The sequence below is a fragment of the Antrostomus carolinensis genome, unplaced genomic scaffold, assembly GCF_000700745.2.
Source record: "Antrostomus carolinensis isolate BGI_N321 unplaced genomic scaffold, ASM70074v2 scaffold10717, whole genome shotgun sequence".
Lineage (NCBI taxonomy): Eukaryota > Metazoa > Chordata > Aves > Caprimulgiformes > Caprimulgidae > Antrostomus > Antrostomus carolinensis.
The window spans coordinates 46,968-58,920 of NW_010325384.1; the positions used below are offsets into that span (position 1 = coordinate 46,968).

The window sequence follows — 11,953 nt, forward strand, 5'->3', positions numbered from 1 at the left end:
TGTACCTTCATCGAATCCATGCATTCACTGAGGACTGCGATTGCCCCAGTTGTCCAGCTCCAGGCCTTCACGAGGAACATGAGAAGCTCTCTGGATGTCCCATCCTTTCCTGGTGCTTGCTTCACTGAGGACAGCAGTCATCGCAAGATGCTTGGCTGGTTGAGCAGCACAGGTTTAAACCAGCTGAATTCTCCCAATTTGTTGATCCCTGAGGCCGATGCTCTCTGTATATCTTCCATTTTGTAACACAATACCATGTCCATATGTCTTTATTTCTTTCGCTTTTTTAGCAGGTGGTCTCTAGATCCAACAAAAGTATTTTGTGAAGGTGACTGGCTTGTTGAATTAGAGGAGTTTGGCCTTTTGAACAGAAATTATGTTTTGCAGCCACCTGCAGGTTGAGGACATCTCAGCGTGCTCATTCCTGTGCAAGGGTGGACGAGAGGGCTATATCCAGCTCCTTCAAAAATGGCACTGGGCTATGGAGCTCATAGCTGAACAGAAGTGTGGTATCAATGTCCCTGAAAAATTACGTGATAATACTGGCAATTTGAGCATAGGACACTTCCAACAGCAACTCCAGTGGATATTGACATACCCACGCTGTTTCCTTATCAGAAAAAGACTACAGTATTTCTGCATCTGAAGACAGGTTTGGGTATCCCTCATGCAGACAGTATGTGCTAAATACTGCACTTCAGAGATCCCCATTGGTAGTTCACAGGTGGTATGTCATCTTCAAATGATTCATCATTCACGCTCAATTTGAATAAATCCTCAAAAGTTTGCATTAGACCTAATCTAGTATCAGGCTTTTGAGCAAAACGAATCAGCAGCACAACTGGAAAAGCAGATCCATGAAGCAGTATGAAAACTTGCTGCATCGTTTTCACACGATTTAATTACCCATAAACCTGTAGCTGAAACTTCCATCAGGAAATCTCAAAGGATGTATGATGTTGTGTGACTCTTTAGAGTTGATTGTAGCAAATTTCAAGGGAAAAGTTCATAATGAAAGACATCCAAAAAATGTGTTATTAATTACTGTTAGAAATACAGAAAAGCCACTGTGCTTAAATTTGTCTTGTTTGGCACAGGAGAGTAGTGTTGTTATGGGTTGGGGGTTTTTTTCTGTCCTCACTGGGGGCTTTACACTCATGCTGCTCTAAGATACCCTTTTAACTGGGCTTATTTGTTGGATTTAGTCTTTTCAATTTTAGTGTGGTAGAATGCAGTCACAACTTCACGAAGACATGGAATCCCCAGCTATTCAAAGGCTTTTAGGTGTTTTCTCAGTGTGTTGTTTTGACTGATCCAGTTGTGAACTCTATGATATCATGATGAATGTTATATATGTTTATTCAGTAAGCCAAAGCTAAGGTTACCTGCAAAAAGTCCAGACTGTGTATGGATTTAGAGTTAGAAGGAAAAAGACTTTTCCTCTTTATACAGCACCTTAACACAATTGCAGTTCATGTTTTTTTCCTAGAGCAGGACTGCTGTAAGCTTTCAGCAGAGTACAGCTGCATCTAAAAGGAGTGAGGCAGAGGTTTGTTTTGGGATAAAAGCCAACTTTTTTGGAGGAAATAATATATTTGCTGCTATGGCCTGGGAAAGGAGCACTCAAATCAGGTATGGGCCTTTTGCATTTTGGCCCCAGTGCAGCTGTCACAGGTGTTGCTTTTGGTTCCATTTCCCTCTGCTGTAAGTCATTGCTGTGGGTGTCTTTGAGGAAATGCCAAATGCTCCAGCTTACACAATCGAGCTGTACGCTGTGCTTCTGGAGATTTCTAATGAGCTGCACAGTATTTTCCTATACCTAGAAAATGACTGTCTTAAAATTGAAGGCCATGACAGTTCTTTTGTATGAACTTTTAATGAGAAAACCAAATATTTCTGTGTAGATATGTGGAAAAATCTGTGTGTTTGTGTGTTGGTGTATATGGTGATCAAATCAATGGCTGACACTGGGTGGTTTTGGTATAAACTCAGATTTGCATTCTTTGGAAAAGGAACAAAGTGATATTTGAGAATTTACATTGTATTAACTTGAAGGATTCAGGTTTAATGATGTGCAGATTTAATTTCTACTTTTTAACACCAGTCGGGGCCAGAGAGCTGGACATGTTTTGAGAAGAAAGGTGATATGGACACCTCTGCCAAGTGACAGTTGCTTAGCTAAATTAGTCACAAGACACAGACTGATCTTTATGGCTCACTCAAGCACACTTTGCTTTACATCTCTTGTCTCTATGACGATTATGCAGATTATGATATTCAGATGCATTACTACCAACTGTTTCACTCTACCCCTCCTGAGTTGTGCTGGTGGACACCATCTCAGGAAAAACTCTTTTAAATAACTTCAAAGATCTGCAGTGTTTGTTGTACACAGCTGCATTGTGTTGTTTTGCAATATACAAATATAGGAAAATATTTGGTTTTGAAATGAAAAATTACTAAAGATACTAAGCGATCTGACCCACCAAATGCTATAATTTGATAGTTGTAATTTCATTTTAATGATATTTTTTGTTTTGTATTATTATCACAATAAAACATCAGCTTAAAAACTGGCTATTCTTTGGTAACCCTGTGTTGATTGCATTGTTATTTGGTACGTTAATCTCCTTTACAAAGCATCACCATCACACGATCCCCAAACTCATAAATCCAGTATTATTGTCATGACTCACTTCTTAAATATTGGAAAAGCAAAGGCAGGGAGTAAGAGGTGTCTCCTGGCATCTGCTTTTGTATCTAGTAGTGAGCCTTTGTAGGGTTAATGGAAAGCTCATTTCACAACCTGCCTGAACTCTGTTTTCTGTACAAGAATTCATGAAATCTCTAAGCTTTCAAGCATTCAAAAAACTCTTTGGGAGCACCCCCTTTCCCTGTGTGTTCACACAGACAACAGTGCCTGCAAGAAGAGCTTTTCATCACATCAGCGAGGGAGCAGGAGCTACATGTGAACTGTAGCTGAGATTCCCTTTTGCTGGTGGTTGGCAGCTCGTGTGTACTGCAGGCACCACAGAATGTGTTCTTAGATGTGAAGTCAGGGGTACGTGAGAGGTACATACCATGCTGTTGCTTGGAAATGATGCACGTTGTCATTGCCAAGATGTAGATCAAACCTGTAGATTTGTGAGCAGGGTTTGTATAATAATTTCAGGTTTACCTGAAGTAATGGAGCTTCTCTCATCTACTTGCTCCTTACAAAGCCAAGACTTTTGCATTTGTAGCCACTGACCAGGCAGCCTGCTAAGCCCATGGGAACACTGACAGACTGAACTGATTGTACCAACCACTTACATTTCCAGTAAGGTCACAAGTAGGAGATCATTGCCTGACTTTGGCACTGTGAAGAACAACTTTAAGCCTACCTTTTCTCAGTTAACTGTAAAGGGAAGGTAGGTGTTCACAATAGAGACTTTCTAATCCTACCCTCAGGGTTGGGGGGTTCTTCAGTAGTAGGAAACCGTGGGCGTTTTAAGTGTGAAGTCAAAAGTGAGGTACACCTCTCAAGAGAAATCTCGCTTCCCCTCTGTCACATTTGTTGCAATACTAAGGCAAAAGCAGCACGTCGCTAACTTCTTTTAATAGACAGCTGATGTAACTGGAAGAAAACAGGCCAACTGGTAGCATACAACCCTTTCTTCAGGTCATCGGCCAGATAACAGAGAACAACCTGAAAAACCTTTGAAAATGCTGCGGGCGTTATGTCTCCCAACTGCATCTCTCTCTCTTCTGCTTCTCCTGTGCTTCCCTGGCCAGAACGGTACGTGCAACATAGATGCTGTTATATTTCACAAGTTTCAATATTTTCTTTCCTTATTTCCCCCCTCCCTCTTAGTAAGTTGTCTCAAACAGGTTCCTGACAAATTCACCATTAGCAAAACCAGGTGGAACAGGTTGAAAAACATTCTCTGAAATTACAGAATGAATTTTTAGAAAAAAAAAATTATTGTCATCACAACTTTTCTTTTCTAGACAGAAATTATTCTCTGTAGGAAGAGCAGAAGTTGTTTTCCCAGTAATTCGACATGAACTGCATCTGTATCGTTAAGGTTGACAGGGGGAGCCTGCTGCTGGATAGACACAAATATTGATATTTAATAGGGACATAATTATTGAAGGGATAAAAATATGTTACTAGAGATATCCATTACTGAATATTGTTCTATCTATTGAGAGTACAAGGCACACTTGGGGAAAACTGTGAATGTCTGAGGAAAACAGGCTGAGGAAAAAGATGTCTCCAAACAGTCAGCCTTTTTTTCCCTCATGTCAGTTGACAATAACTGGAAAGGATAGTGCCTTGAGAAAAAAAACATTGTCCATAAGTCAGCGTGTCTGAAAGGAAGATGCAGCAAAACTAGTGAGAATATTTATTTTGAATGTTTTTACCATTCTTTAATTAGTCGGGTTTTTTGAGGAATCAATACTGATTTCTGCAAATATAATGTTAACTCTTGAACTTCTGCCCCAATCTTTTGGAGAAAACACTTGATGGGCTGTAGCTGCTTGTTATTAGCTTCTTGGGTTCTTAGACCATGTAAGTGTGGGTCAGCTTAGAAGTACTGATTCTACACTGATGAAAGTTAGTTTCCTGGGCTTTCATTCCCCTCTTGTAAAGGCCGTGTGCTTTGTGCTTCTCCAGCCTTCTCCATAATCCTCTTTCTCTGCTGCTTTGAAAGGTAATTGCTGACAACTCCTGGGTCACCTTAATTACTTCTCTAAGTGCTGTAGAAGGAATGTCCTTGTGTCTGGTTGGGTTGGATTGACTTGCTGTATCTAAATTCCCACAATCTGGACTTTCTGTGTTTGACTTCAGTGTTTGTTCCCTTATTAAAAGAAATTGTTTTAAGTATGTAAGGATTCTTAATTTCTTGTCAACACTGAATAATTCTATCCTTTCTATACTATGTTTGTCCTAGATATGCAATACTCTATATTTAATTTTTTTTTCCCTTGCTTGTAATGTAATTTCCTTTAGGTGTTTCCCATTTGATCTCTCTATTCCTTCCTATTCATCGCATAAGTACTTACTGTTCGGTTTCTTTTGGAGGTTGGAACTAGATGATCTTTAAGGTCCCTTCCAACCCAAACCGTTCTATGATTCTTTTGATACTGAATTCATTAGAGACCTCAAAGGGTCTCATGTATTTTGTACCTTTGTTACTTAGTATAGGCTGTAGTTACACCTTCTGCAGTTCTCTTCCAAAAAGGCTACGTTATCCAGTTTCCTGATGTTGCTAAAGCCTCCTTTTAAAAAAGCAAAACCTGTAATTTTCTTAAATTTTCTGCCATTTTTTGTTCCCTTCGAATTCCAGATTTAGATCCTCAACCATCTCCAATTGTTGGGCTGAGTTCAATGAAGCTTCTGTTTTGATAACTAATAGGATCATAATGGGAATCTACAGGGCAGACAGAATTTTTTGCATGAGTGACAGAAGCCATTTTTTGCCAAGGCCTTTTAAGATTTGGGGAGATGTTGAATTGCACAGGTCAATGGGAATGAAGGGCGCTGTAGGTTTCAGGACAGCCAAGAGATGATATGTGCAGGATAGCAAGACTAAGGTCCAGTCTTACAGAGCTGTTCTGTTGACAGAGTAGTTGTTTTTTAAAACTACTTTGATAATCAATAAAGAAGAACTCTGATATTATAATTTCAATTGCATTTCTTATTTTTAGGTGAAGAAAATGAACAGTCAACAGAAATTATCAGTGTTTGGGAAGGAGATTCCATCAGCATAACTTGCTCAATGGAAGGTTCAGAAAATGAAGTGGGAACGTACTTGAAAACTATCATACAACCAGTCAATGTGATATATGTTTCCAAGCAGAATACTTCATATATCCTTCCTGCTTTGGCTAATCGCATCAAGTATTCAAAAGAAGGAAGCAATCTCAGGATAACTGTGAACAATGTGCAGGAATCTGATTCCAATATCTACCTATGCACTAAGTTTATTAAAAACAAAGGCCATCACAAAAAGCTGAATGGGAAGACAACCATAGTAGTGGTGAAAGGTATTGCCATTCTGCCTTTTATGTCATGAATTAATAAGTACAGATATATATTTAAATATATATATATATATTTAAATTAAAATCAAATACTGGAAGAAAGCATAATGGGAGGGAGAGTCTGACAGGACTTTACCAATGTCTGCTCAGGTAATGTACTGATTTGAAGGCAAGTGTGGGTCTGTTCTCTGAAAAGATGAAGAAACCACATTAGATAGAACAGTACCAAGAAAACCCCTAGAATATCAGTTCATGACTAATTTAATCCTAGCTACAGGGTTTCACATGAGTCATCGGTTACTGCAGCAGTTTAGAAGGAGTGAGGATCCGTAGCTCTTTCCAAAACAATCAGTCAAATCTTTATGAATAACTAGCAAAGCAATGAGCAATTTTTTTTGTAATGGTTTTTGCAAATCTCTTGTTTTTACTATTTAATCTTAAATGACAAATTTATAATAATTGGGAAGCTGGTGCCAGGCAGTTTGCAAGTTGGGCACCAGTGAATAAAGAGATGTGATTTTTTTTCTCTTCTTAACAAACAGTTGATGAATGGGCACAAGTGCTCCTTTGGGCAGTTTTTTCTGCTTAGGGGAAAAATTTTTCTGTCTTTTTCTTTTCTTTTTCTTTTTTCCCCCACTTTTCTGAGTCTAGGCTTCAGTCTACAATATTCTTTGGCAGCTTATTCCTCTACATATCTACCCTTCTGCTTTGACCATGTAACCCAAAATATCTTTGCCAAAAATTGCAGGGTTTTCTTCCTTTCCTGTTCCCAAGTAATGCAAAATCAAACTGATTGCTGGATCAGTAGTAGTCATTTATACCTATGAAGACTTATCACATCCTTCCTTAGGCTTCTCTTTCACTTCTTGACTATTTTTTCAAATGAATTCCATCTTGTTGATTATGTACTCTTTCTCCAAATTATTTTATTAATATATCTTTTTAATTCTGATTCTCTAAAATGCTTGCAACCTTTCCAGAATTATCTTTTGTACAAATGTGATAAATTCTGTCTTTATTCCCTCATCCATGTTAATGATAATGTCAAAAGGAAAAGGGTATGTCCTTAGAGGAACTCAGTGAAATGGCTTCTCAGCTGGACAGAAAGTCAGTAATAACTACTTTTTGAAGACCATTTTAAACATTGACGTTGCTCCTATTGTATTATTTTGTTCAGACCAATAGTCTTCAGATCTTTCTATGGCTTAATCTCAGCTGAGAAAGCAGGCAACAATCTGTGTCTCAAGGCAAGCTGATGAAGCTGTATTCATAGAATCATAGAATGGTTTGGGTTGGAAGGGACCTTAAAGATCATCTAGTTCCAATGAAGAGTTCAGTATATGTATTTTTCTAGGTTGCTGGAGACCATTTACAACCAGGTAAACCTGTTTAGTCAGTCCTACTTTCAGATCCTGGGGCAGGAAGACATGACAGGGCATACTGGAATATATCTTTCTTTTCAAGGCACGTGTAAAGGTAGCCTTCTAAAAAAATAATTTTGTCTAAATTTCTGTGGTCTAGTCTTTCTGTCTTTGACCTCTGTATTTGCTCCCTAGTTAAAATGCTCTGTGTTAACTATGTGGTAGCCATCAACCTCTCTTGGTTTTAGGTAAAACCAGTGGAGTTGTTGAACAGTCACCAGTCTATGTCAATCCTCAGCAAGGCCAGTCTATCAACATTACCTGTGCATTGAAAAGCTCACATGAAGATGAAGGGATCTACTTGCTCAAGACTCACATGCAACCTGAAAGAGTGCTGTATGTTTCAAGTCAGAATGCTTCAACTATTTTTCCTGCTTTTGCTAATCGCTTGGAGTATTCAAAGGAAGAAAAGAAAATAGTAATAACTCTACACAACCTGTGGAAAAACGACAGTGATGTGTATGTGTGTGTTGGGGTGTTGAAAAATTCCTCTTTCCTCTCAGCGCATAGAAGTGGCACCATGATGCTGGTTAAAGGTACTGACCTTTTGCTTGTTTAATCATAAATAACTATAGGCATGTTGTAATACAAAAGGTGGACTAAATCTTGCAGAACTTTAGTCAGGACAGGTAAAGCACTAATCCATGGCTAGACTTCTTCCAGTACCTGGGAAAGTTTGAAGTGTTCAGACTCCTCTGCCCCTGTTGTACTAGGACACAGAAATAGGCACTGTGTTTCTCCCTGCCTTGTTCAACCAGAGGGGAATTGTAAAAAATTATAGCAAGAATCCCACATCTTGAAAAACAAAACAAAACAAAACAAAAGGGCAAAATCAGACAACAAACACTGCAGTGTGTCTGTGAATAATCTGTCAGTTTTAGGAAATGAATCAGTATTTTTAGCAAAAGTTCTTTGACTTCGATGTTACATAAATGTCTTTTAGAAGCCATTCCCTATAGCAAGTCTTTGTGTTTAAGAACAGGTCATACTAGGAAGTACAGAACAAGTCCTCAGGCATTTCCTTAAAGTACCACAGATAATAGCAGAGATGATCTCACATACGCTTTTTATACACTGAGCACACCGTGAGCATGTGCTCCAAAGGCAGGGTTTTTTTCTTTTTCTGCAGAATGGTGTTGTAACCATTTGCTACAATGAAGACAAAACCAGCAATATAGTGCTTGATTTTGATCTTACTGGTGCAATTTAACACTGTGCATTGGGCTTTGATTAGAGCTTTCAGTAACTAAAATAAGGTTTATATAGGCCCTAAGAGTTGCAAAGGATCTATCTGCAGTCTGCAAAAAAAGTCTGTGGTCTCATTCTATGCCACTAGCCATAACTAGTGCAACAACTATTATGTTATTCAGATATGGATTGATTGAGGTTTAGGACAACTGTAACTCTTTCTACTGGCATGATTGTGCCTAGTGTAGATGCTTCTCCTCACAGTAGCCTCCTACTTCTGTCTGTACTGCTGGCAAACCTAGCTGTTATATAATTCCTATATACTCCTGGCCGAGCTCTCAGTGTTGCTGTAATACTGCAGCAAAACATTTTCTATTTCCATTATGAGTATGTGGTCCTACTTCTGATTAGTGGTATGGAAGCTATCACCTTTGTAGAGTACTCCTCCCTGACACTTTACATGCCACCTGGAGTAATCACCAGCCTCTAGAACAGCACAGGGAATGCCAGTGAGATACTCATGGGATGACAAATGTGGCTGGGTAGCATGCTGTTGATATCTGATTTCTTGCTGAACAGTAAATAATATTTTTCATAATAAAAAAGGAATTATACCTCTTCATATTTATAATAATAATGTAATTTCACATGCAGATGTGGAGCTGACAGACTGCAGGAATAATTCCTGGGGCATCTATGGTCCTGTCATCGTGGTGGTGCTACTGTTTTCTGCACTGATATGCTGCACTTTGTACCATGTCGATGTAAGTATGCTGTTACCGTGCCAAAGCAAAACTAAATCTGGGTTGAGTGGATAGGTGCATTTGAATTTATTTGTAAATAGTGACAGAGTCAAGCAAACATTTGATAAACGTAAGGAATCATGCTTTTCTATTGTCTCCTCTTTGCCCTTGTTTAATGTCTCCAAGCTCTAAATTCTTGACAATAAAGACTGTCTTCTTATGTTTCTGTAACTCTTACTAGATGAGATATTGTTTGCCTTTTGATAACAAACCTCGGGTAAGCCTTGGAATTAACAACACAGCCATGTGTTGCATGTATTTCCCTGAACAGAGCACCTCACTATTCTCTTTTTTGTTTTTTTGTCAATTGGGAATGGAGCTGTATATACCAATCTTGTAACAGATGTAAGAGAATGTTTGGAGGGGGACACAAGGACAACATAAAGTCATAAAATAGCCTAATGTCTGAAAGTAGCTGTAGGAGTACAATTTTGCCCTGTCCTAGGAAAAAAGGTGACCAAGAAATTTTTCCTTTACTGGGATTATTTAGATTCCTGTTCTGCAGAAAGTGCCCAGAAATTATTTATCACTGACAGATCCTCCTCAATTACTCAAAATTAACGGAGTATGATTCACAGGTCAGGCTCTTACCTTGTTGCTCCACATGTGGCTTCAGTGCTGCTAAAAACCAGTAGTATAATATCATTCTGGCAAAGCCAAGCATCCCTGTGGGAACCGGTCTCTCGTATTGTCAGAAACAAACTAAGGATAAGCCTTATTTTTGTTGGGGCCACAGTTACATCCAACTCTTGAAGGAACTTTTAGTGAAATTACATCAGGCTGACAATAGAAAATTAAATAAATAGGTTGACAATTTCCACCTAATCCTCTAAGACCTCACTGGGTTATGAGAGGAATTTCAAAAGTACATTTCCACTTCAAACAGAATGACTTGTAAGATTTAAATTGACTCCTTGGCAAGGGTCTTTTCAAGCTCTGTTCTGATCAGCTGTTTGCTTTGTTTTGCAGATGAAGAAATATTTCCAGAAAAGAAAACCAAATGAAGTATATGAAGATATGTCTTTCATTTCTAGGCACAACACCTTGGTCAGAACCAACACTTACACTACTGACAATTAAGCTTCTGCTAGCTGGGACCATGCATGGTTCAACCATTCCTTTACAGCTCTCTTTAAAAGCTGCCTTAGCAACCTGATGCAGTAGCTGAACTGAAAATGTTATCACCTACCTTCTTCAGTGGGAACAAAAACCTGCCTCATTTCCAAAGCCTCTTCTGCTTTTTTGATCACTTGTAAATATATATATATATTTATGTATAGGAAATTTAGAGAAATGCAGGTACCCTGCACATGTGTTTGTAGTTTAGTATGGAAAAGAGTATTTTTGGACTATACAATTGGCTAGATGCAACATATGGGCTCATTTCTTTGCTTGATAAATAACCCTTTCAGGGAAGATGGGATAGATGGAGTGCTCTGCTTCTGATCTTTGGTAAGTGCCCAGGAAGACCATAACAGGCCTGTTTAATAAGGTGCAATGGATCCACACATGCATAGATTACAGTTCTCTCATGAATCCTAATGCGTCTGCCCAAGAGCTCAGGTAGCTAAAACTACTCAAGACTTACAGCAAAGAAATCTATTCTGAAGAGACTTCAGAAGCATTGTGGCAGAGTACATTACAAGTGAAGTGCTGGATATGTGTGGGCTTACCTGTTCAAAAATCAAAACGGTCCAACAAAAATGCAGTCAAGTCTCGATTTTAAAGGACTACTTTTGTCAGAGATAATGGCATGACTGGTGGGGGTCTTGACATGCAAAATGACTAGTCTTGGGGTATGATGGCTTTGTGACGTGCTGGTGTTGTCTCAGACTCCAGATGTCTTAGGACTACACAGCAGAATCTGTTTCTCTAGGTCAGTGAGTCTACATTGTACAGTACAAGGTGAACTAATCTGGGATAAAGCCAACGCCTGCATTCCAATCTGGGTACAGGTGAGTGATCCAAAATCGCTCTTAACAAGGGAATTCATCAGAAACTTGCATTAAGTAGAAACTAAATTTGGTTTGGTAATGGCTTAGAACAGGTTGCTGTGATAAGCTTAGCTCTTCTCTAGCTAAGGAAGGGCTACAGCTTCCTCCAGGGGTGTTTTGGTTTTGCAGAGCTGAGTCCACTGTGGAAAGTCAATAATCTTGCATGCCCAGAGGAATATAAAATTGCCCTGTTCTGAGGCAGGATTGACGGTGTTGGCTTGTAGATTGTGGAGACGGGCTGAGACTAGAATTTTTCTTTATTAATGAATTTACTTAGTTTTTGCAGGATTAGGGCCAGTTTGCCATTGACGAGAGTGTGTAGCTGGAGCGGAGCCAGGCACAGAGGACCCTCCTCTCTGGAGGTGAGCTCTGCTGAGCCCTGCTGAGATCTCGGCTTGCTGAACCAAGCCTGCCACTCGGGAGAAACCATTTCCCTCCATATGTCGCTTGTGAAATGCTGAGCACCAGACCTGAGGGAGAAATCTGCTCACTTGGGTGGTTGGTGGAGGGATGGGTT

General features: G+C 39.3%; 1 protein-coding gene across 1 annotated transcript; it reads left to right on the plus strand.

Annotated features, from left to right (window-relative positions):
* Positions 1-5,717: 5,717 nt before the first annotated feature.
* LOC104527465 (T-cell antigen CD7) lies at positions 5,718-10,522 on the plus strand. The gene is made up of 4 exons (XM_029085763.1): positions 5,718-6,033; positions 7,640-7,987; positions 9,294-9,403; positions 10,412-10,522. The coding sequence occupies exons 1-4, from the start codon at positions 5,766-5,768 to the stop codon at positions 10,520-10,522; spliced, it is 837 nt and encodes a 278-aa protein (XP_028941596.1). The 5' UTR covers positions 5,718-5,765.
* Positions 10,523-11,953: the final 1,431 nt, after the last annotated feature.